Here is a 25,944-nt window from a genome sequence, read left to right as displayed (position 1 = left end):
GCTTATTGTAACAAGTCTCTAGAGAGGCTTTCATGGGGGAAGAGGGAAAAGTGGATAAAATAACAAAAGAGAGAAGAGACTGTTCTGGCTGGTTTCTTCAGTAGTCCATCCTGCAGACTTCTGTTGTTGATGAGGTAAACCTGTAGACAAGAGTTAATGTTATCATAAACTCTTTTATCCTTAAGCCTGTCTTATTCTTTAAACCCTGTTGTCTCGCTTCCTTACCCTGCTAATCCCAGAACACAGCTCCTCTTCTATTACTATGTAGTCGTTTCTGTGTGTGCTCTTTTATTCCTTAACTGAATTCTTTATCTGCAATAGAAAGACAACTTCAATCTAAGGCTTATCCTCTTCGTGCTTCTCCCTGTGTATGTTTACTTACTTCTCTATTTTCTGTTATTCTCTTCTATTTTAATCTTCCTTGCTGTCAGCCTCTATTTGCAGTTTCTTTCTTTTTAGCACACCTGCAATATATTTACATTTATTTGTTAAGGACCTCTACTCTCCCTTTGACTCTGTATTATTGTATTCCATTAGAATTCTACTTACTGTGTTTAAGGTCTTTTCCTATTGGTAATTAATCATCTGTTGATAATGTATTTTCTCTCCTCTTTCTTTTAGGTTTTATCTTATTGCTCTCGGTTTTCCCAGCTACCAACTGATGTCTTTTATCTCTCTGGTAAGTATTGTTCTCGTGTTTTAACTATTTACACCTTGCTTACGTTCCTCTAACCTGTAATTCTAACTACCACTTCATTGTTACAGGTCTTGCCGATTTAGCACTTGATTTCTGTGCTAGGTTACAGAAATGGCGTTTTTCTCCACAGTAAGTTCGTTACTTATTTGTTATCAGCAGATGTATTTCTATTCACAGATTGTAAATTACGCTTTTGATAACTTAGCTTCGTTTTCAGATGCTTCGGTGCGACGCTGCTTCTCTCTCTCTCCCCCCACACGGTACTAATGCCTCACAACACGGAGACCTGCCGCTCTCCTCACAACCGCTAACTTCTTTGAACTCGGGTTCGCGAACTCGTAACCAGCAGGCTCCCGAATGCCTTTCTCTGCCCTGATAATGATATTCTCTCAGAAAAAAACAAACACTATGACGTTTGCTATCGCACTCTGAAGTACGCGCCTGACTCCCTGGAATTCTCGGTGAAGTGCGCAGTTCACAAGCAGCGCGAGCATCAAATGGAATTCCAGCGCGTTCTCTACTAAACACTAGAACGCTAACAGCTACTCGATTCCGGTGGCCTTTTTAGGTGCCATTTCCGAGTTAGCTCCATCCATGTATCTTCCATAGCACGGGAAGTGAAGGCTTTGACCTTTCGATGCGCTATTAAACTTATCTGTAACTTTGGAGTTCTGACAGTACCCTCCAACAAGGTAGGTTCTCTCCTCTGGGGTTTAGTTGGAAATCGTCGGTGAAAGGCCTTAACTAGTCTTGGAGCATGGACATCTTCATCTCGTTCCCAAGATCTTTCCTCAGGCCCATAACCCTTCCAGTGCACCAAATAGTATAGCACCCCTTTTTGCATTTTGGAGTCTAGAATTTCTTTGACTTCAAATTCTGTACCAGTCTCTAGTTGAAGAGGCTTTGGTGGCAGGTCTTTTCGTAAGTTTTCTGGAGCCTTCTTTAACAGAGACATGTGGAAAACTGGGTGTATTTTCAACTTTGGTGGTAATTGAATTCGATAAGCCACCGGGTTTATTTTTTCCTCTACCAGATATGGACCAATAAATCTCGGTTGGAACTTCCGATTTCCTTTTAGTCTCAAATTCTTGGTACTTAACCAAACCTTATCTCCTATTTCCAATGGAGGGCCTACTCGTCTCTTTCTGTCGGCATAAGTCTTATACTTTTCTTTAGCTAGTTTAAGATTTTCAATTGCAGTCTTATGCACCTGTTCTAACTGTGTTACGATCTCCTCCACCGCTGGAACTGAGATTTCTGTTTGCCTGAGGGTTGAGTTTGGATGTCTTCCATAATTCACAAAGAAGGGGGAAAACCCGGTGGTAACATTTTTTGCATTATTATGGGCAAACTCTGCAGCCCAAAAATAGTCCGACCAATTTCCTTCTTGTTTCAAAAGACACAATCTCAAATACTGTTCAAGTTCTTGATTCACCCTTTCGGTTTGACCGTCAGTTTCTGGGTGATAACTGGTGGAAAAACAGACTTCTGTACCCAACCCTTCCATGAAAGATTTCCAAAAGTGGGAAATAAACTGTGGACCTCCATCAGTGATTACTATTTTAGGGATCCCATGTATTTTCACTATTTGAGCACTAAAATGAGTCGCCAACTGCTTAGCCGTTGGCACTCCCTTCAGAGCTGTGAAATGAGCCATTTTAGAAAGGGAATCTACCACTACTAAGATGGTATTGTAGCCCTGACTAAGGGGTAAATCAGTAATGAGGTCTAATGTAATGGTGTGCCAAGGATAAGGTGGAGTGGGTAAAAGGCATAAGTAAACCTTTTAGGGCCTGCCTTTCGGATTTTCCCTGAGCGCAAATCTCGCAAGTCTTGACATACTGCTCTATGCTCTTCGACATTTCGGGCCACCAATAGTGTCGCTGGATCAGTTCTCTGGTCTTTGCCACCCCCTTATGTCCTGCCAACTTTGCATCATGGCATTCCTTGATGATCTGTTGCTGCAACTCTTTAGTGGGAATATACAGGTCTCCTTGGTAGTAGGGCAACTGATTACGGACTTCCCTTCCTTCCTTCTTCACCCACTCTTCCAAGGTCTTTTCATCCATTGTGTCTGTGATGCCATGTTCTAGATCAATTGAAGTAATTGCTCCAACAATTTTTTCACTTGGGATTATGGATTGATTTCCTAGGGGTGTCTTTTGATTTTCCGTGTCAATCCTGGACAAGGCATCTGCTTTCCCGTTCTGGGCTCCTGGCCGATAAGTGATAACGAAATCATATTCAGCAAAGTATAGCGACCATCGCAATTGTCTTAGTGTTAGTGTTCTGGCCGTCTTCAGAAATTTTAAATTTCTGTGGTCGGTGTATACTGTAACTTGATGACGTGCCCCCATTAAATGATGCCTCCAATCCTTGAATGCGTCTTTTATGGCCAATAGCTCCTTCTCTGTGATTGTATAGGTTATTTCCGCCGGGGTTAATTTTCTTGACCTATAGGCAACTGGATGCAACTGCCCCGTTAGCTTACTTCGTTGAGACAAAACTCCTCCCACGGCCTGGTCTGAGGCATCAGTCTCCACATAAAAAGGTTCAGTCGGATCCGCATGCTGCAGAATTGGGGCTGACGTAAAACTTTCTTTTAGAGATCGGAAAGCTTCTTCAGCTTCAGTTGTCCATTCAAATTTGAGCCCTTTCTTTAATAAACGGGTGAGTGGTAAAATCTTATGTGAAAATTCACTAATGAATTTCCGGTAAAAATTGGCAAAGCCAATAAAGCTTTGTACTTCTTTGACGCTCTCGGAGGACTTCCGGTTTATTACTGCTTCGATCTTTTTACGGTCCATAAGAATGCCTGTTGGTGAAATTACAAAACCCAAAAATTCAACCTGAGAGACACTGAAAGCACACTTCTCTAGTTTTACAAACAGTCTGTTTTCTCTCAACTTCTGTAAACGCCCTCTAACCTGATCCTGATGTTTTTCCTTGTTCTCAGAGTAGATAAGGATGTCATCAATGTACACTATCGCACACTGGTCGATGAATTCCTTCAATACATCGTTAATGAAGTGTTGGAAGGCTGCTGGAGCGTTACATAGCCCATAGGGCATAACCTGATATTCAAATAGGCCGAATCTCGTTCTGAAAGCTGTCTTCCACTCATCGCCCTCCTTCATTCTTACCAGATGATACACTCCTCTCAAATCCAACTTCGTGTAAATTGTTGCTCCTTTCACTTGATCTAACAAAACAGATATCAATGGCAAAGGATAGCGTTTTTTCTTTGTAATCTTATTGATGGCTCTGTAGTCGATGCAGGTTCTCAAATACCCTTCTTTCTTCGGCATGAAAAATAGGGGCGAGGAGCCTGGGGACTGCGAGAGACGAATGAAGCCGTTTGCTAGATACTTATCCAAATATTCCCTTAGGTGACGGTGTTCTTTTTCCGTAAGGGCATACACACGACTACAAGGTAGGTTTGAACCTGGTTCAATCTTTATTTTACAATCATAAGGTCTGTGTGGTGGTAATTGTTCAGCTTCCACTTCGTTGAATACATCTTCAAAATCTTGATATTCCTCTGGTATGTCTTGTACATGGATTACACGAATTGATTCCCCAATCTGACACAACAAATGTGCAGGATTAACCTCTTGCTCCATTTGCTGACCTCCAAAACAATTTCCTAAACAATAATCTGATTCCATCTTAATGGCTCTGGTACTCCAGTTGATTGTTGGGTTATGTTCAGTAAGCCAGGGAAGTCCAAGGATCAATTTGAATTGGGGGGCATCGATCAAGTTAAACTGGATCTTCTCCTCATGTCCGTCATTCGAGATCAGATGTATTAGTTCCGTGTGGCTGACTATTGGACCGGAGGACAGATTGGTTCCATCTACAGCTCTAACGGGCTCACTTTTTGATGGCCTCGATTCCCACCTTGCTTGCAAACTTTAAGTCACAAAAATTTCCGGTGGCTCCCGAGTCGATCATCACTGAGACTCCAATCAGCGTCACCTGTCGGAATCTGATTTCCATCGCTAAAATTAGATGTGGCGCTGCAGACTGTAGAGTATTGGCCACTCTATGTTCTTTTGGAGTCTGATCTAGAATCGCATCCATCTGTTCAACTCCTCCAACAGATGGTGCCTTTAGTTTTCCTTCGGCTTGAAACTTCCTTTGGGTTTCTTTGGACAAGCACGCACAAAATGGCCTCCCAATCCACAGTACATACAAAGATTGCTGGCTCTTCTTTTTTCCTTCTCTTCTTTGGAAAGAGGATCCCGTATTGTACCAATCTGCATAGGTTCTATGCTCTGCTGACCTTCATAACTTCGTCCTCCTTCCGACCTGACTCGATCAAATCTTGGAACCACCGACTTGAATTCTTTTCTTTTTTCACCTTTTCTTTCCCCTTGACGGAAATCGATTTCCAACACCAAGTCTACCAACGCTGAGATTTCTGTGGGTCTATTGGGTATTCCAGCCAATGCATCTTTTAACTCATCCTTTAAACCACGATAGAACACCGCCGCTCTCTTACTCTCAGGCCAGTTGGTTTCCACCACTAGTTTATTGAATTGAGCCAAATAAGAGACCACATCGCGATTCCCCTGTTTCAGGTCAAGTAGCTCATTGTCTAAGGCTTGGGATATCCACCTTCTGTCAAATATTCGAAGAAACTCTTCTTTGAAGTTCTCATAATTCCGCAATATGGGATCGTCCTTCGAAATCAGAGGCAAAGACCAGGACGCTGCATCCCCACTTAAGTATGACAACACGAAGGCTACTCGAGATTGAGCATCAGGAAAAATGGAAGGGCGGCATATGAAATGTAAAGAACACTGCGTAATGAATATTTGAGCCTTCTGCGGATCCCCACTAAAACGCTCTGGTGCCGCTAATGGAATGACGGGTGAGAGGGAGTGAATCACCTGAGTAGTCATTCTATTAGTCCCTTCTGGTAATGAGGCTTGAGCGTCCGACCCAGAACCAAAAGGTTGTCTAAACCTTTGCGCCAATTCTGCGGTCTCTTTTCTAGAGTTTACTACTTCTACTCTAAGGCTCTGGTTTTCCTCTCGGACTGCACTTAACTCTTTTTGTATGGTATCGAATATGGTTCCAAACCATTGTAAATCTATTCCCTCAGCCATCTCTGTTCGGGTGTAAAATGCAACTTGGGCACTTCACTCTGTCAGACTCTAGTTACTGTACGCTACTACACAGGAACAGAGATGCTGGCTCCCGAATCCACCCCGACAGCAACCTAGAGCTTATTGTAACAAGTCTCTAGAGAGGCTTTCATGGGGGAAGGGGGAAAAGTGGATAAAATAACAAAAGAGAGAAGAGACTGTTCTGGCTGGTTTCTTCAGTAGTCCATCCTGCAGACTTCTGTTGTTGATGAGGTAAACCTGTAGACAAGAGTTAATGTTATCATAAACCCTTTTATCCTTAAGCCTGTCTTATTCTTTAAACCCTGTTGTCTCGCTTCCTTACCCTGCTAATCCCAGAACACAGCTCCTCTTCTATTTCTATGTAGTCGTTTCTGTGTGTGCTCTTTTATTCCTTAACTGAATTCTTTATCTGCAGAAAGACAACTTCAATCTAAGGCTTATCCTCTTCGTGCTTCTCCCTGTGTAGGTTTACTTACTTCTCTATTTTCTGTTATTCTCTTCTATTTTAATCTTCCTTGCTGTCAGCCTCTATTTGCAGTTTCTTTCTTTTTAGCACACCTGCAATATATTTACATTTATTTGTTAAGGACCTCTACTCTCCCCTTGACTCTGTATTATTGTATTCCATTAGAATTCTACTTACTGTGTTTAAGGTCTTTTCCTGTTGGTAATTAATCATCTGTTGATAATGTATTTTCTCTCCTCTTTCTTTTAGGTTTTATCTTATTGCTCTCGGTTTTCCCAGCTACCAACTGATGTCTTTTATCTCTCTGGTAAGTATTGTTCTCTTGTTTTAACTATTTACACCTTGCTTATGTTTCTCTAACCTGTAATTCTAACTACCACTTCATTGTTACAGGTCTTGCCGATTTAGCACTTGATTTCTGTGCTAGGTTACAGAAATGGCGTTTTTCTCCACAGTAAGTTCGTTACTTATTTGTTATCAGCAGATGCATTTCTATTCACAGATTGTAAATTACGCTTTTGATAACTTAGCTTAGTTTTCTTCTTCTTTTTCAGATGCTTCGGTGCGACGCTGCTTCTCTCTCTCTATCTCTCCACACGGTACTAATGCCTCACAACACGGAGACCTGCCGCTCTCCTCACAACCGCTAACTTCTTTGAACTCGGGTTCGCGAACTCGTAACCAGCAGGCTCCCGAATGCCTTGCTCTGCCCTGATAATGATATTCTCTCAGAAAAACCAAACACTATGACTTTTGCTATCGCACTCTGAAGTACGCGCCTGACTCCCTGGAATTCTCGGTGAAGTGCGCAGTTCACAAGCAGCGCGAGCCTCACCTGGAATTCCAGCGCGTTCTCTACTAGACACTAGAACGCTAACAACTACTCGATTCCGGTGGCCTTTTTAGGTGCCATTTCCGAGTTAGCTCCATCCATGTATCTTCCATAGCACGGGGAGTGAAGGCTTTGACCTTTCGATTCGCTATTAAACTTATCTGTAACTTTGGAGTTCTGACAGTCAAGTCCGGCCTGGGCCACGGCATCTGCGGCAGAATCTGCTCTTACTACATCTCTCCCTCTTTCTGCAGAGTGGGTGGGTGCAGTCACCCCCGGATTGGGCCGCCTGCACTCTACATGCTGAAACGCGGCGGGCCGCCTTACGTCCATTGTGCCGGCACTGACTTGTGGGCCTCGATGTTGGCCCGTGTTGCGGCCTAGATGACGTCGGAGCTTGGGGAGAGGCAGCTGACTATCCTTGCATCCGCGGATGCCGCTGCGCCCCTGTGGGACGCCCAGGGATGAGGCACTGACCGCTGGAACCCCGATTGCTGCCGGCAGCAGAGAATCTACCAGGCCGGGTCTGGCCTGGACTGTGACGTCTGCGGCGGAGCCTGCTGCCCCTACATATCTCCCCTCTGCTACGGAGTCGGCGGGTGCGGTCACCCCCGGATTGGGCCCCCCGCACTCTGCAGGTTGCGGTGTGACGCGGATGCCTCGCGTCCATTGGGCCGGCGCTGTCCTGGGTGCCCCACTGCTGACCCGCCTTATGACCTAGACGATGTCGGAACTTGTGAGGGGGAGATTGGTAATCCTGACCACTGTGCCCCTGTGGAAAGCCCGGAGTAGAGGCGCTGACTGCTGGGGCCCTGATTGTTGCTGGCGGCTGCGGTGGGCTCCGTAGCAGAGGCTGGCACGCACCAAACCTGAAACCACCGGGGAGCGGACGGACAAAGCTGCCGGACCCAGAGGGAGGAGAGCAGTCTCCTCCAGCGGTGTTTGATCTTGCTGCCTGGTGGTGAGGACCAGTGGACAAGACCTATGAAATTGTGGTAGGCCAGTGGGTCCTGACACCTTTGCACTGGGCACTGTCTGACCAGGGCCCTGCTGCCTATGGGACTGCCGCGAGGCACCCCCTGGGCGCTGTGAGCTGCCAGTCTGATGTGTGCTGAGTTGGGGCGGGCCCGGGGGCATGGCGCTGCGGGGTACCTGGCTCAGACTGGGGAGACACCGGAGTGGGGTGGTGTGTAAGGCTCTGGGTGGTGCGCCTTCCCGCCACCCCCAGGTCGCCGGCGCACTGATCCCATCTTCTGCAACAATTCTCCTGAAGTCCCGCCTGTGTCCCCTGAGTGCCTTCCGGCCCATCAGAGGAGCCTGGCGCTGGGGGGCCACTGGGTCTATACTGGTGCCCCCCATCTTGTGAAAGTGACCGCCCGAGGCAACGCCGGTACTGTGACTCTGTGCTTTACACACCAGCTGGCCTGCTGGTCTCCCACGTTCTTCAACATGGGAAAAGCCGACCCCAAGCAGGCAAAACTGCCATTTGAGAATAAGCGCCTCACCCGCACAGGGGACAGTACGGCTGACCCGGACAATGAACCCTCACAAACTTGCAGCAGACAAGATGACGACTTGCGTGCTATCATGCTTGAGGTCTGCTTTAACCTTAAATCTATGGACACCAAGCTTGACGCCCTGACAGCAGGGCTAGACATGGTCAAGCGCCAAGTAAACACCCCGAATCCAGACTGGACACACTTGAGAACCGGGCTGAAGAGGCCCACGAATACCAAGTTGACTACAAAGAACATCTCCTTAACATGGAAAAGGTTCTCATTGTGACAAAAGCCAAAAATGAAGACTTGGAGGCGCGGTCGAGGCGCAACAACGTGCGCATAGCGGGCATACCAGAAACCGCGGCGAAGAAAATGAGCCCTTTATCGAGACTCTGCTCCTCAATCTTTTCCCGGCGGCGCTCTTTGCGGGTTTTGGGGTGGAGCGCGCGCACCGCTCACTATGTCCCAGGCCACCAGTTGGTGGCACGCCCAGGTTCATTACTGCACGCTTATTGAATTACAGAGACTCGGTCTTAAAAGCGGCCAGGGAGCATGGCCCCATAACCCACCAGGGCAACAACATTTCTATATTCCGGGATTTCAAGCCCACGGTACAGGCCGCACGGAACAAATTTCTGCCCGAGAAGCGCCTGCTCCAGTGCTCGGCCATCCCCTATGCAATGCTTTACCTGGCAAAGTCCATACAACAAGCAGAGACGTTATACTTTCAAACCGGTCTGCAGACACTATCCACTGGTAAATATCAGAATATGATGATGAAGCGATCCGCGAGACAAACTTTTTTGGGAAGCATGCCAAAGCCCATAGATCTGGGAGGGGAATCGCCCAGGCAGGACTTTAGCCACCTCACTTAAACCACGCAATTCAGCTCACATCACAGAGCTCCTTGAGGATGAATCTGGACCAGTGCGGGGACAGTCTGCTACCCTAGACAGAATGAGGAGATTCTATGAATCCCTCTACACAGCGACCCAAGATGGCCCACATCCGGAGCTGCAGTCCTACCTAGACTCTATCAAATTGGTCTGGCTGAGTAACGCCCATCACGAATACTTAGACGAGCCATTCACCAAAGAGGACATTAGCCAGGTAATCACTAGTTTACCTGGAGACAAAGCGCCTGGCCTATACGGCCTACCAGAGTCATTTTATAAGACTTATGCCACTGAACTTGCTCCCTATCGGTTAGAAGTATATCAAGAATCCCTGGAAATAGGCTGTCTCTTCCCCCCCCCCCCCCCCCCGACGCTGCGAGAGGCCAGGATTGTCACAATCTTGAAGCCTGACAAACCGGGGAATAAATGCGATTCGTATCGCCCGCTCTCCCTCATCAACATAGAAGCGAAAATACTAGCTAAACTGATAGCCAACCGATTGCAGCCGCTCCTACCCCTTGTAGCACGGCCAGATTAATCCGGTTTTATTCCGGGGAGGTCCACCTCCCATAACCTTCGCACCTTTTTCTCCACCAAATAGACTCCAACCTCCCTGCACTTTCTGCGTTTCTAGATGCAACAAAGGCCTTTGATTCTCTTGAATGGCCCTTTCTATTTACTATACTCCCTAGGATTGGCATAAGCCCTAACTTCCCGAAACTTATACACCTGCTCAACACCAAACTGACTGCCAGACTTAGGGAAAATGACCGGCTGACGGAGCAGTTTCTCGTCACCCGAGTGACTAGACAGGAATGCCTCTATCCCCTTTATTATTTGCGATAGCAATGGAGCTTCTAGCGGCCCGGATGTGCCAGCATCAGTCAGCCAGGCGACTAGGCCTCACGGATACAGGACGGATTATATCTATGTGCGCGGACGACATCACACTATACGTCCGCGAGCCTGAAACTAATCTCAACCCGCAAAATCCTCCTCTTCGGAGGTATGTCAGGCATACAGATTAATTGGGCTAAATCAACTCTCCTCGCTCTAACACCGGCCTCTATGGCGTTGGATCTTGAATTCCCGCTGACTTGGGCACATACGGTGGTCAAATACCTTGGGATATAGCTCTCCAGGAAGATACAGGATATATGGTGCTTGAATTATGGCCGTCTTGTGTCCTGGCTGGAAAGCAAAATCCCTATTTGGGCAAAGCTGCGTTTATCCCTTGCTGGTAGGATAGCAATAGCTAAGATGAGAATTCTGCCCAAGTCCCTGTACTAGTTTGCCAACATTCCTCTTCCTCTCACACAGGCCTTCTTCAAACGGGTGCGCTCCCTTGTAATTTCTCTTATTTGGGCGGGTAAACAGCCATGTATCTCTTGGGAAGTCTTGACACTGCCACTGATACGGGGGCTTGTGGCACCGGACCTAGAACTCTATGCTTTGAGTGCTCAGGCTCAATACCTTCATTATTGTATTTACCCAATCCCAAACCTCATGTGGCTGTAGAAAAAGACGTTGCCTTTCCCTGCACCACTACCAGCTGCTCTTTATTACACCTACAAGAGATGAAACGCAGAAATAAACACAGTGGAAACTCTGCGTTGGAAATGGGAGGGACTTACATGCAACGTGAAACTGCCGTTCCTATATGCTCCCTCTATGCCACTGGCCCACCACCCAAGTTTTCCCCGTTGCAAGACGCCAAATTCATTGCTCATTTCCCACCGCACCCTCACCCTTGATTTAGCTGGAAAACATATTGAGAAAACCATCGCCTCAGAAGTTGATAACCCGCATTTACAACATCACACAACGTTCTACCCCGATTATTACACCTAATGCGCTGGCGCAGTGGTCCCTAGACCCTCCACCCGCTGACAAACAATGGGCCTTCTGTTGAGCTCAACTTACACGCCTCTCTCCCAACTACAAGTTACAGTTGATACATTTAAAATTCTTGCATAGGCTATACCGCACACCATTAAAATTACACAAAATGGGCCCGAGATCAGATTCTTCATGTTGGCGCTGCGCGGACACGCATGCTTCCTTCTTACAGTTAGCGTGGTTCTGCGGCCCCATTGCACTATTTTGGGGGAAGGTGTTCGACATCATTCACGAAGTGACCGGATTTCATTACACCGGCACTCCCCTCACAGCCCTCCTGGGCCACGTAGCTGACGCCCCTCCAGGCACTAGCCGCCTGGCAGCCATGATGCATCTCCTGGCCGGGGTTCACTAGGCGCGCCAAATGTCACCATGTGGATTAAGGACGTCACCTATTGTCAGGAGCTGCTTGCAGCCTATTGGGACTTGATGCCCACTGCCTCTCAGCCCAAGGATATTTGGGCCCTGTTCATCGCGTGGGCGGCTGCCCATACCGAAACAACATCTCACTCCCTGCCACCGAGCACGGCCCCATAACCTCACCGGAACATTTAATTAGCACAATATGTTCCGCCACCATGTTCACGTACCTTGGCACTGCCAATACGCCGTAATCTGCACATCTGGACATGGGTCCCTCATATTGCTGGGCATGCAAGTAGTGTATATAGTGATTCTCCTGTCTGCCCTCCCTGTAATCCCCTTCGCCTTGCTGTGGTGTAGCCTTTGTCGCGCTGGACAACGACTGCTGTATTGTACTGCTAAAATCTCGATGTTTGAATGCATTTACTTTGTCTCAATAGCTGATTTAGCCATGACTAAGATGTGACTTGTATGTTTTCTTTTTCTTGTTATGCTTCAAAAGAATAATAAATTATTTGTGGTCTTGGAGTTTGATGGGTAGAAGAATCTTCCTGTCTTTTGTGTGAGAGCGGAATGGCTTCTGTGTGAGTCGCCTTTTTGGTATTTTGAATAGAGAACCAAAAACGCTAATTTGACTTTGTACTATCATTTACTGCGTCGACTCGCGCCTGGGACGTTTGGGTGTCTCGGCTTGTTGGTTTCCTGGAAGGTCGTCGGATAGACCCCCTACCTGGTTGAGGAGTTAAGGCTCTGGGCGTTATTCTTGTGAGGTTTTGTTGGGCAAGTCTGGAGGCTAAGTCCTGCAGTCTGTACTTCTTGAGAAATGGTGCTAATAGTTTGTCTGTTGATTATTGAGCATTCTCCTTGTGAATGGTTTCGATCAGTTGATCCTGCTTTCCTTTCCTGATTGTGTTGTGAAGGTTTTCAAAGTTCCATAAACATTTGCTTTGAGAGTTTTTTAAACTTATTTCTTTTGCTACTGTTTCGGAGGCGCTTGCCACTGGGTCGTTTTTTTGTCCTGTTGGTTGAGTCTTCTGAAGGTGAAGATCTCATCCTCTTATGTTGGAAAGGCAGGATTCTTTCAGTGTATTTCTCTCTGTGTTGGTACGTGGGAGGTTTTTGACTGGGCCAGTGTAGATCCAAATATAGGATATACAATTGGTACCTGTTGTGCCTGTTATAAAGTTTTGTTTCTTGCTTTTCTTTCTCTTTTTTGTCTTTTTGTTTAAGTGCTTTAGGCTGTTTCATGGTGGGCCTTTCTGCTAGTGACTGCTGGATTTAAACCTCTGTTGCCCCTCTGCTGCCCCTCTTTTGTCCTGCTTGTTTTGGAGTTCTCTTAAATCTTCCATAGACTGAGTGAGATTTACGGGATTTCCTTGTTGCTTTATGCTGGGATTTGAAGGATCATCTGGCTTGGCGGCAGTAGACGAACTGTTGGCACGGGTATCTTTTTTGAAATGTATTATGTTGTAGTAATATCGCTGGGAGGGAGCTTAGTTTATCAATTATGGGGCCACATGGACAGGTTTCTTGTAGTGGTATGGATTGCACTCTTGTTATAGATTGGTTAGTTTTTCTAGCTTGGGGTTAGTTCCTCAGATGTTGGAGACTACGATGTTCATTCGGTCAATCTGGATCTCGAATTTATCGGATTGCATTGTAAGTGCCTCCGTTGAGGATTGTAGCGTGTGTAGTAATGTGTTAAAAAGGTCAGACTGGCTATTCCAACCGCTGGACTGCCACCTGTGTGCTGGGTTGTTTTCGGTGCTTGGTGATCCTTCTTGGCTAGGCTCTAGTAAGTTGTTTAATTGGTGCCGAGTGACTTTGCTGGAGATGTCGAAGGAAGATCAGGCTGACTGTGTTTTTTTTATTTATATGTAACATTTGTCAAAGATCCCCAGGTCATTTTCGGTGTTACGGTCTTTTTTCTGCTATATGCATCATCACTGCCCGCCTGGTGCATCGTTTTAGCTTCCATTGCTTGCGAGAGTTCCTCGTTATCTGAGAGGGTGAATGATCTCAGCCAGGAAGTTTCCAAGTCATCCTGATGTGTCTGTGTGACTACTACAAGCCCCCGGATTGTTTCTTGTTTTGGAACCTCTGTTTCTAAGGGTTTTATGCTTGTATTCATATCTTCTTTGTAGTCGTGGGAACGATATTCCTGCGAGGGAACGGTCTTGCTCGTTTCCTTTATGGTGAATCTCGGGCTTGAGCTAATAGTTGTCGCTGACCTGTTTAGTTTTTCTGTGTGGCTCGGAGCTTTTATTGTTCTGCTCATTTGGTTTGGTTTGCTATTGCTTGGTTGGGTGGTTCCTTCCTTATTTAGTGTGTTGTATAGTTCTTCCGCGCTTTGATTACTGTATTGTGCTTGGTCATGTAAGGTTTCTATTTGCTTCTCTTGTTGGGTTTCAGTCTATGTTATTCTATGCGGGACAGTGGGGTTAAAAGTCCGGGTACTTCTACCGGCATTGAGTAAATTGCAGCCCCTGGGTCTTTCAGGAAAAAGAATTTAGATCTCGTTCTCTCTGCCTAGAGTCTACTTTATCAAATAAAGGACATATTGGTGAAATTAGAGGGTCCCCTGTGTTACACGTGGTTCGACTAGTTTTTTTTCGAACCCCGCTTCTGATTAAGGCTCTTCTGCCCCAGGGTTTGCCTTATTTTTCCTGATATTATATTTTTAAAGCCTTTTAGGATAGCCCTTGGTGCCGATTAGGTTCCGCTCTGGGCTGTTCATGGGCCTTCTTGCGAGATTAAGATGTCAGCAGTCTTAATCGGCTCTCTTGCCGATCGCTAATTGCGTTGCCACTGAAGATAAGGTCGAGAGGTCTGGAAGAAGACAAAGATGGAGCACAGGTTTTGGCCAGGCTGAGGGGGGCCTGAGAGGAGCACCAGGGTAAAGGCAGGCCAGAAGCCAAAGCCAGAAGCTGTTGGGACTAACCCTGCCTCTCATGCCACCGGGCCCTACCGTCTAACCTCCTCTTCCGCCTCTTCTGAACGACCCTCCTGGCGCACCTCTCTGGACCTTTCTGTGCCTCCGAACCCCAGTGCCACCCTCGGTGCAACTGCTCCTGCCAACTCCTTGGTGCTCTCCGCATTCTCCAGCTTGTTCCTGCTGCTGGTGCCCAGTGCTTGGCAGTCCTGACAGGCCGATCTTCGCACCCTTCGGTGTGCAAGCTCCATCCGTCCCCTTGGCTGGTTTAAAATTGGACTGCGGGGGGGGGGGCGGGGGGTGGCACATGCTGCTGCAGGGGGCTGCCGCAGGGGGCAGACAGGATTCGAGTGCTGTGGCACTGAGGCAGGACCCCAGCTCAGGTGAAGGGGACTGGCTGGGGAGGAGGAGGCCGCTGGAACAGTGGTGGGCGCCGAGTGAGTGGGAGCTCACCGGACCAGCCAGCATGCTTCCACAGGGGCCCAGGCTCACGCTCTGCGGAGTGGGTGCTATGCCCCCCGCATTCGGACAAGCCTCGCCTGGCTTCAGTTGCTAGAGGGCTCGGCCAAGGCTCTGGCATACCTTGGTGTTTCTCTGAGCTTGGAGTCATGCTCTTCATGCCTCGCGATCGCCAACTGCCGCTTCCCTACATGACGCTACGTCAATACACAACAGAGAGAGGCACCCCAGGAAAGCTGAACCACAGACAGCACGGAAGGGACCCTACCGCACCGCCAGCGTGCTGCTGGGGTCTTACAGCAGACATATGGAGCTGCTGTGGTAAGAAAGCATTGAATGGACACTGCTAGTATCACAAACAAGGCATGACTGGTGGTTCAGACTGCCGACGAGGCACAACCTGAGGCAAACAGAACAGACAAAGAACTGCTATGATGCCATGCAATGTTAGTGGGATTTGAGGAGTGCACATTTGTCATTAGTATGACCTAGTACGGTGTATGTTGCTTGATACATGGAATTCAACATGGTGCTGGGGCTTTATGCAGATTGGAGTCTAGGCTGGAGAAGGATGGGCGTCCATAGTGCACGGTGTGCATTGCACATGTAGGATGGTAGCATCCTTCTGCATGGTTAACCACACTTTTTGCCTGGGGCTGTGAGGGTTTCTGACTGGGATCCTGATAATCAGGACCTCAGTCTTTGTGCTTTCTCCCTTTAATGGACTATGGTGAGTACTTGGGTACACCCCAGATTGGCTACTGGTGTACCATTATAAGTCCATAGTATATGGTACTAAGGTACCCAGGGCATAGGTACAACAGGGGTCCCCCATGAGCTGAAGCAGGCATCATGCCACCCATGGGAGACCACTCTGACTAACTACAGGCCTGCCATTCCAGCCTGTGTAAGTTGGTGCTAGCACCACTTACGACTGCTATAGGGTTCCCTAGATCTGAGGTCACTGCACTTAAAACATAAGTCACCCCTAAGGCCAGCCTTCCAATCCTGAAGACAGTGTGCTCGGTTCTAAGTGTGAGAGTGCCCCTGCATGAGCAGGACCACTCCTACAGCCTACAGGGTTGTAAGTGCATAGGCCATTATGATACATAGAGTGGTTATGCGTCATTACGCAATGACCATCTCTAAACTGGCAGTAACGAACCCAGTCACGTTTGGTATCAAACATGTTGGAATCATACTGCCACACCGTAAACATTGCGAGAGGTATAATTCCATGCACTGCAAAGCTCCTACGGGAGGCCCCGAGTGTTTCCTGTGCTAGTCTTCAAGACCTGGACAGCACAATATGGGTTCTGCCGTCCAGAAACACAATTCTGCCCTCCTGCTGCCGAGCCAAGCTCGAGAAGGGGAAGGCAGGACAAGTATCCCTTGTGGGAGCCGCAGGAACCGAACCCCTGCGCACTGCGTTGACTTGCCGTTCAAAAGGCGTGTTGGCTCTTTTCCTCAGAGATCTTCGGGCTCCAAGTAGCCTCCACCTCAAGCATCTCCTGTGACCAAGATCCTCATCGCATCCCTCGCATCGTGGGTCTGCATCTTTAGTGAGCTGCTCGAGGTCTGCTCGCAACTCCAGTGCCTCCGGCCTGTGGGTCTGCTTTGATTTCAGTGGGCTCCCCTGTTGTTTGGGGCCTGCTCTCACTCACCTGCTTGTGGAGAGTCACCTGGACCTTGCTGGTCCCAACACTGCACCTTTTTCACTTTCCACGTTTTTTACTGTTGCCAAGGCTTGTTGGTGCTCCCGACGGACACCGACCCCTCAACTCTCGACATCCGACGTGGGACAGCTTGTGAACGGCTCCTGGTCTTCCACAGCCTCACCTAGTCTGCTCAGCAGCAGCTCCAAGGTCACGTCAACTCTCCTGCAACACCCGACATCTGTGGGCATTCGACTTCCATGCCCCCTGGTAATTCCAGAATGGCATAGACTCTGTCCCCTCTGCTTGCAGGTACTTTTCACCTTGAATCCACCTTTGGATTACACCGGACACTTCCCACTTCTTCGTCAGCGACATCTTCCTGAAGACCTTCATTGAATTCAACGACAGTGTCCAATGCCACTTCGCACCTATGCACCCGGCTTCTCGGGTGTAGGTATCCTGGTTCCTAGGGTATCCACGGGTAGGGTGGCTCTCCAACCTTCTGTCTTTCACTGGGTTGCTTCAGAGTCCACTGTGAAGGGTCCTTCTTTAAAATTCTAACAGCAACTTACCCCTTGACTTGAATGGAGCCTGCGGTCTTGTTCCCACTCTAAACACGGACTCCGTGGGGTTCCTGGTTACTTACCTCGGGTGGTTCCTTGGGTCCACAGCAGTTCCACGTCCTCTGGGAACAGTCTTCACGTGAGTCGTGGCTTGCATCCCTATATTTTAGTATATAGTTTGGTCCCCCCTGCTGACCACTGTGTAATATGTGCTTCTTATATGTTTTCTTTGCAAAGTATTGCGCGCATTTCGTATGTATCCAGGTAGCAGATATTTTTATGTGTTAGTGAGAGTCTTATAATAAATACATATTTTTATACACTGTGTGGTTCTTTTTCACTTAACCTAAACCAATAAGATTATGCTCTGGTAAAACAAGCTGCTTTACACTCCTGGGCTAAGCCGAAGGCTGCTCTCCACAGCTACCACAGAGAGCTTTCTACAGTTGTCTGAGACCACTAAAATTACCTTACGGGTTGTCTGGATTAGTGCAGGGTGCTACACTTACATAAGTGAGCACCACATACTAAGCCAGCTTCTCACTGCACACACCGGGCTCTTTGCAGGGTGGAGTCTAACCTGGAGAGGGATGGGTGTGCGTAGTGCACGGTGCGCCACTGCACACACTGAGCTTCACGCAGAGTGGAGTCTAGCTTGCAGAGGGATGGGTGTGCGTAGTGCACGGTTTGCCACTGCACACACTGAGCTTCATGCAGAGTAGAGTCTAGCTTGCAGAGGGATGGGTGTGCGTAGTGCATGGTGTGCCACTGCACACACTGAGCTTCATGCAGAGTAGAGTCTAGCTTGCAGAGGGATAGGTGTGCGTAGTGCACGGTGCGCCACTGCACACACTGAGCTTCACGCAGAGTGGAGTCTAGCTTGCAGAGGGATGGGTGTGCGTAGTGCACGGTGTTCCACTGCACACACTAGACTTTATGCAGGGTGGAGTCTAGCTTGCAGAGGGATGGGTGTGCGTAGTGCACGGTGTGCCACTGCACACACTGAGCTTCATGCAGAGTAGAGTCTAGCTTGCAGAGGGATGGGTGTGCGTAGTGCATGGTGTGCCACTGCACACACTGAGCTTCATGCAGAGTAGAGTCTAGCTTGCAGAGGGATGGGTGTGCGTAGTGCACAGTGTGCCACTGCACACACTGAGCTTCATGCAGAGTAGAGTCTAGCTTGCAGAGGGATGGGTGTGCGTAGTGCATGGTTTGCCACTGCACACACTAGACTTTATGCAGGGTGGAGTCTAGCTTGCAGAGGGATGGGTATGCATAGTGCACGGTGTGCCACTGCACACACTAGACTTTATGCAGGGTGGAGTCTAACCTGGAGAGGGATAGGTGTGTGTAGAGCACGGTGTGCCACTGCATACACTGAGCTTCACGCAGAGTGGAGTCTAGTTTGCAGAGGGATGGGTGTGCGTAGTGCACGGTTTGCCACTGCACACACTAGACTCTATGCAGGGTGGAGTCTAGCTTGCAGAGGGATGGGTGTGCATAGTGCACGGTGTGCCACTGCATACACTAGACTTTATGCAGGGTGGAGTCTAGCTTGCAGAAGGATGGGTGTGCGTAGTGCATGGTGTGCCACTGCACACACTGAGCTTCACGCAGAGTGGAGTCTAGCTTGCAGAGGTATGGGTGTGCGTAGTGCATGGTGTGCCACTGCACACACTAGACTTTATGCAGAGTGGAGTCTAGCTTGCAGAGGGATGGGTGTGCGTAGTGCACAGTGTGTCACTGCACACACTGAGCTTCCCTCAGAGTGGAGTCTAGCTTGCAGAGGGATGGGTGTGCGTAGTGCACGGTGTTCCACTGCACACACTAGACTTTATGCAGGGTGGAGTCTAGCTTGCAGAGGGATGGGTGTGCGTAGTGCACGGTGTGCCACTGCACACACTGAGCTTCACGCAGAGTGGAGTCTAGCTTGCAGAGGGATGGGTGTGTGTAGAGCACGGTGTGCCACTACACACACTAGAGTTTATGCAGGGTGGAGTCTAGCTTGCAGAGGGATGGGTTTGCGTAGTGCACGGTGTGCCACTGCACACACTAGACTTTATGCAGGGTGAAGTCTAGCTTGCAGACAGATGGGTGTGCGTAGTGCACGGCGTGCCACTGCACACATTGAGCTTCACGCAGAGTGGAGTCTAGCTTGCAGAGGGATGGGTGTGCATGGTGTGCCACTGCACACACTAGACTTTATGCAGGGTGGAGTCTAGCTTGCAGAGAGATGGGTGTGCGTAGTGCACGGTGTGCCACTGCACACATTGAGCTTCACGCAGAGTGGAGTCTAGCTTGCAGAGGTATGGGTGTGCGTAGTGCATGGTGTGCCACTGCACACACTAGACTTTATGCAGGGTGGAGTCTAGCTTGCAGAGAGATGGGTGTGCGTAGTGCACGGTGTGCCACTGCACACATTGAGCTTCACGCAGAGTGGAGTCTAGCTTGCAGAGGGATGGGTGTGCATGGTGTGCCACTGCACACACTAGACTTTATGCAGGGTGGAGTCTAGCTTGCAGAGAGATGGCTGTGCGTAGTGCACGGTGTGCCACTGCACACATTGAGCTTCACGCAGAGTGGAGTCTAGCTTGCAGAGGGATGGGTGTGCATGGTGTGCCACTGCACACACTAGACTTTATGCAGGGTGGAGTCTAGCTTGCAGAGAGATGGGTGTGCGTAGTGCACGGTGTGCCACTGCACACATTGAGCTTCACGCAGAGTGGAGTCTAGCTTGCAGAGGGATGGGTGTGCATGGTGTGCCACTGCACACACTAGACTTTATGCAGGGTGGAGTCTAGCTTGCAGAGAGATGGGTGTGCGTAGTGCACGGTGTGCCACTGCACACATTGAGCTTCACGCAGAGTGGAGTCTAGCTTGCAGAGGGATGGGTGTGCATGGTGTGCCACTGCACACACTAGACTTTATGCAGGGTGGAGTCTAGCTTGCAGAGAGATGGGTGTGCGTAGTGCACGGTGTGCCACTGCACACATTGAGCTTCACGCAGAGTGGAGTCTAGCTTGCAGAGGGATGGGTGTGCAACTGCACACACTAGACTTTATGCAGGGTGGAGTCTAGCTTGCAGAGAGATGGGTGTGCGTAGTGCACGGTGTGCCACTGCACACATTGAGCTTCACGCAGAGTGGAGTCTAGCTTGCAGAGGGATGGGTGTGCATAGTGCACGGTGTGCCACTGCACACACTAGACTTTATGCAGGGTAGAGTCTAGCTTGCAGAGGGATGGGTGTGCATAGTGCATGGTGTGCCACTGCACACACTAGACTTTATGCAGGGTGGAGTCTAGCCTGCAGAGGGATGGGTGTGCGTAGTGCACGGTGTGCCACTGCACACACTAGACTTTATGCAGGGTGGAGTCTAGCTTGCAGAGGGATGGGTGTGCATAGTGCATGGTGTGCCACTGCACACACTAGACTTTATGCAGGGTGGAGTCTAGCCTGCAGAGGGATGGGTGTGCGTAGTGCACGGTGTGCCACTGCACACACTAGACTTTATGCAGGGTGGAGTCTAGCCTGCAGAGAGATGGGTGTGCGTAGTGCACGGTGTGCCACTGCACACATTGAGCTTCACGCAGAGTGGAGTCTAGCTTGCAGAGGGATGGGTGTGCATGGTGTGCCACTGCACACACTAGACTTTATGCACGGTGAAGTCTAGCTTGCAGAGGGATGGGTGTGCGTAGTGCACGGTGTGCCACTGCACACACTAGACTTTATGCAGGGTGGAGTCTAGCTTGCAGAGGGATGGGTGTGCGTAGTGTAGCCAAAGAGTGGCCTCGTTCGTGCAGTGCTTGTCGGAGACAGCTCTGAGGTATGCAAGGAGTCCACCTGAAGGGGTTGTCAAATATTGGAAGTAAGCTGTAAGCTAGGCATGTGTGTAGCTTATCTAGGTGTTGTGCCTGTATAAGAGTGTAGTGAGAGTAACCATGGAGCGTGCCCACCTCGTGTCGCCATAGGAGTACTGGAGCAGAGTGTGGTATTGTGCAGTTTAGATTGAGAGGGGTACTTGGCATGCTCTGCTGTTAGAAGAAGCAGCGCAATCTGCCCTAACACACATTCTGTTTTTGATGCACGGCCTGTTGGCTGCTACAGGTTAGATTCTGTGCTGCCATGAGGCTTCTTGAAGAACATATTGATATAGGAGACTCCTGGCACCCATCATACATACATACTCACCAACAAAGAACACCAGCATGAGGCCGGCCACCAAAGGAATGATCACAGAATACTCCCGTGGCAGGAAATACTTGTGGATCACATGCTCAGCATCGATGAAAGGCTGCAGAGAAACAAATACTTCGGTATCAGGGGAGTGGAATGAAGCAGAACGATGCAGAGGGGGAAAAGATTCACAGCAGAAACATGCAGAGGGGGAAAGGATTCACAGGAAGAGGATACAGGAGAAAAGGAGTCACAACAGAAGGATGCAGGGGGGAAGGAGTCACAGCAGAAGGATGCAGAGGGAAGGGATTCGCAGAAGAAAGATGCAGAGGGGGAAAATATACAGCAAAAGGATACAGGAGAAAAGGAGTCACAACAGAAAGATGCAGAGGGAGAAATGATTCACAGCAGAACGATTCAGAGGGGGAAGGGATTAACCACTGAAAAATGCAGAGTGGGAAGGATTCATAGCAGAAAGATGCAGATGGGGAAATGAGTCACAGCAGAAGGATGGGGGGAAAGGAGTCACACCAGAAAGATACAGAGAGGGAATGGATTCATAACAAAGATGCAGAGGAGGAAAGGATTCACAGCAGAATGATGCCGAGGGGGAAAGGATTCACAGCAGAAAGATGCAGAGGGGGAAAGGATTCACAGGAAGAGGATACAGGAGAAAAGGAGTCACAACAGAAGGATGCAGGGGGGAAGGAGTCACAGCAGAAGGATGCAGAGGGAAGGGATTCGCAGAAGAAAGATGCAGAGGGGGAAAATATACAGCAAAAGGATACAGGAGAAAAGGAGTCACAACAGAAAGATGCAGAGGGGGAAATGATTCATAGCAGAAAGATGCAGAGGGGGAAATGATTCATAGCAGAAAGATGCAGAGGGGGAAAGGAGTCATAGCAGAAAGATGCAGTGAGGGAAAAGATACACAGCAAAAGGATACAGGAGAAAAGGAGTCACAGCAGAAAGATGCAGAGGGGGAAGGAGTCACAGCAGAAGGATGCGGGGGGGGGGGGGAAGGATTCACAGCAGAAAGTTACAAAGAAGGAAAGGATTAATAGCAGAAAGATCCATAGGGGGGGAAGGATTCACAACAGAAAGGTGCAGAGGGGGAACAGATTCATAGCAGAAGGATGCAGGGGGAAAGGATTCAAAGCAGAAAGATGAAGAGGGGGGAGGATTCACAGCAGAACGATGCAGGGGGGAGGGATTCATAGCTGAAAGATGCAGAGAGGGAAGGATTCACAGCAGAAGGATGCAGGGGGAAAGGAGTCACAGCAGAAAGATGCAGAGGGAGAAATGATTCACAGCAGAACGATTCAGAGGGGGAAGGGATTAACCACTGAAAAATGCAGAGTGGGAAGGATTCATAGCAGAAAGATGCAGATGGGGAAATGAGTCACAGCAGAAGGATGGGGGGAAAGGAGTCACACCAGAAAGATACAGAGGGGGAATGGATTCATAACAAAGATGCAGAGGAGGAAAGGATTCACAGCAGAATGATGCCGAGGGGGAAAGGATTCACAGCAGAAAGATGCAGAGGGGGAAATGATTCACAGCAGAAAGATGCAGAGGGGGAAATGATTCACAGCAGAACGATTCAGAGGGGGAAGGGTTTAACCACTGAAAAATGCAGAGTGGGAAGGATTCATAGCAGAAAGATGCAGATGGGGAAATGAGTCACAGCAGAAGGATGGGGGGAAAGGAGTCACAGCAGAAAGATACAGAGAGGGAATGGATTCATAACAAAGATGCAGAGGGGGAAGGATTCACAGAAGAAAGATGCAGAGGAGGAAAGGATTCACAGCAGAATGATGCAGAGGGGGAAGGATTCACAGAAGAAAGATGCAGAGGAGGAAAGGATTCATAGCAGAAAGATACAGGGGGGAAAGGCTCCACAGAAGAAAGATGTAGGGGGAAAGGATTCACAGCAGAAGGATGCAGAGGGGGAAATAATTCACAGCAGAAAGATGTAGGGGGAAATGAGTCACAGCAGAAAGATACAGAGAGGAAATGGATTCATAACAAAGATGCAGAGGGGGAAGGATTCACAGAAGAAAGATGCAGAGGGGAAATGATTCACAGCAGAAAGATGCAGGTGGAAAGGATTCACAGCAGAAAGATGCAGAGGGGGAAAGGATTCACAGCAGAAAGACGCAGAGGGGGAAAGGATTCACAGCAGAAAGACGCAGAGGGGGAAAGGATTCACAGCAGAATGATGCAGAGGGGGAAAGGATTCACAGCAGAATGATGCAGAGGGGGAAAGGATTCACAGCAGAATGATGCAGAGGGGGAAGGATTCACAGCACAAAGATGTATGGGGAAAGGATTTACAGCAGAAGGATGCAGTGGGAAAGGAGTCACAGCAGAAGGATGCAGGGGGGAAAGGAGTCACAGCAGACGGATACAGGGGGGAAATTAGTCACAACAGAACGATGCAGAGGGGGAAAGGATTCACAGCAGAAAGATGCAGAGGGGAAATGATTCACAACAGAAAGATGCAGCGAGGGAAAAGATTCAAAGCAGAAAGATGCAGAGGGAGAAATGAGTCACAGCAGAAGGTGGGGGGAAGGAGTCACAGCAGAAAAATACAGAGAGGGAAATGGATTCATAACAAAGATGCAGAGGGGGAAGGATTCACAGAAGAAAGATGCAGAGGAGGAAAGGGTTCACAGCAGAATGATGCAGAGGGGGAAGGATTCACAGAAGAAAGATGCAGAGGAGGAAAGGATTCATAGCAGAAAGATACAGGGGGGAAAGGCTCCACAGAAGAAAGATGTAGGGGGAAAGGATTCACAGCAGAAGGATGCAGAGGGGGAAATAATTCACAGCAGAAAGATGTAGGGGGAAATGAGTCACAGCAGAAAAATACAGAGAGGGAAATGGATTCATAACAAAGATGCAGAGGGGGAAGGATTCACAGAAGAAAGATGCAGAGGAGGAAAGGGTTCACAGCAGAATGATGCCGAGGGGGAAAGGATTCACAAGATCAGCATCAAGGAAAGGCTGCAGGGAGACAGATACTTAAGGTGTCAAGGGAGTACAGCAGAAAGATGCAGAGGGGAAAGGATTCACAGCAGAAAGATGCAGAGGGGAAAGGATTCACAGCAGAAAGATGCAGAGGGGAAAGGATTCACAGCAGAAAGATGCAGAGAGGGAAAGGATTCTTAGCAGAAAGATGCAGAGGGGGAAAGGATTCCCAGCAGAAAGATACAGAGGGGAAAGGATTCATAGTAGAAAGATGCAGAGGGGGAAAGGATTCACAGCAGAAAGATGCAGGGGGGGAAATGATTCACAGCAGAAAGATGCAGAGGGGAAAGGATTCACAGCAGAAAGATGCAGAGAGGGAAAGGATTCTTAGCAGAAAGATGCAGAGAGGGAAAGGATTCTTAGCAGAAAGATGCAGAGGGGGAAAGGATTCCCAGCAGAAAGATACAGAGGGGAAAGTATTCACAGTAGAAAGATGCAGAGGGGGAAAGGATTCACAGCAGAAAGATGCAGGGGGGAAAGGATTCACAGCAGAAAGATGCAGAGGGGAAAGGATTCACAGCAGAAAGATGCAGAGGGGAAAGGATTCACAGCAGAAAGATGCAGCGAGGGAAAGGATTCACAGCATAAAGATGCAGAGGGGGAAAGGATTCACAACAGAAAGCTGCAGAGGGGGAAAGGATTCACAACAGAAAGCTGCAGAGGGGGAAAGGATTCACATGCTCAGCATCAATGAAAGGCTGCAGGGAGACAAACACTTAAGGTATCAGGGGAGTGGAGTGAAGCAGAAAGATATAGAGGGGTAAAGGATGCAAGGAAGGAGCAGCGACTCAGCTGGGATAAGGAAGCTAGCTACGAAGGAGTTTAGAGGATGCATAGCGGGGGAGGGAGATCTTAAACTATGCAAAGGAGAACAGAGAAGCTTATGGGGTTGAAAAAAGTAACAAAAAAAAGTCATCTACAACAGATGCTGAAACACAGAGTGTGAACAAAATGCCCTAAGTCACTATATGAACAGATACAGAAAAAAAGATAGTCTTTCCTGCATATTTAACTAAAAACATGAAAAAAGGTTGATGAATCTGACAAATCAAAAACTAAGAGAAGCAATGAAAATTATGAAGAGCTACTTGTGTGAGAGAGCAGCATGTCGAGAACGTACCAGAGCGATGATCCACAGCGTGTAGTAGATAAACAGGACAGAGCTGAGGGCCACCAAGCCGGCTCCCACTAGCTGGTCGGTGCCTGTGGCCTGGAAGAGAAGAAGGCTGGGCTATGGAAAGTGCAGATACTGAACATCCATATACAACAGCAGGGGACAAGGCTGGGTCACGGAGAGTGCTGACACTGAACACACATGTAGGCCACAGCAGGGGCAAG

At 48.6% G+C, this 25,944-nt stretch overlaps 1 protein-coding gene across 2 annotated transcripts in view; it reads right to left on the bottom strand.

Annotated features, from left to right (window-relative positions):
- Positions 1 to 25,944, bottom strand: part of DPM2 (dolichyl-phosphate mannosyltransferase subunit 2, regulatory) — a 395,257-nt gene that overhangs the window by 292,924 nt on the left and 76,389 nt on the right. For both annotated transcript variants that reach the window (XM_085614160.1, XM_085614159.1), the window contains exons 2-3: positions 25,727 to 25,816; positions 21,589 to 21,691 (exon numbers count right to left, since the gene is read on the bottom strand). In XM_085614160.1, coding sequence (XP_085470286.1) covers positions 21,589 to 21,691; positions 25,727 to 25,816 — 193 coding nt within the window. The remainder of the gene's footprint in view (positions 1 to 21,588; positions 21,692 to 25,726; positions 25,817 to 25,944) is intronic.

Source organism: Triturus cristatus, chromosome 1_2 (genome assembly GCF_964204655.1).
Source record: "Triturus cristatus chromosome 1_2, aTriCri1.1, whole genome shotgun sequence".
Lineage (NCBI taxonomy): Eukaryota > Metazoa > Chordata > Amphibia > Caudata > Salamandridae > Triturus > Triturus cristatus.
The sequence above is the reverse complement of the archived record's forward strand: the minus strand, read 5'-3'. Positions and strand labels throughout refer to the sequence as shown.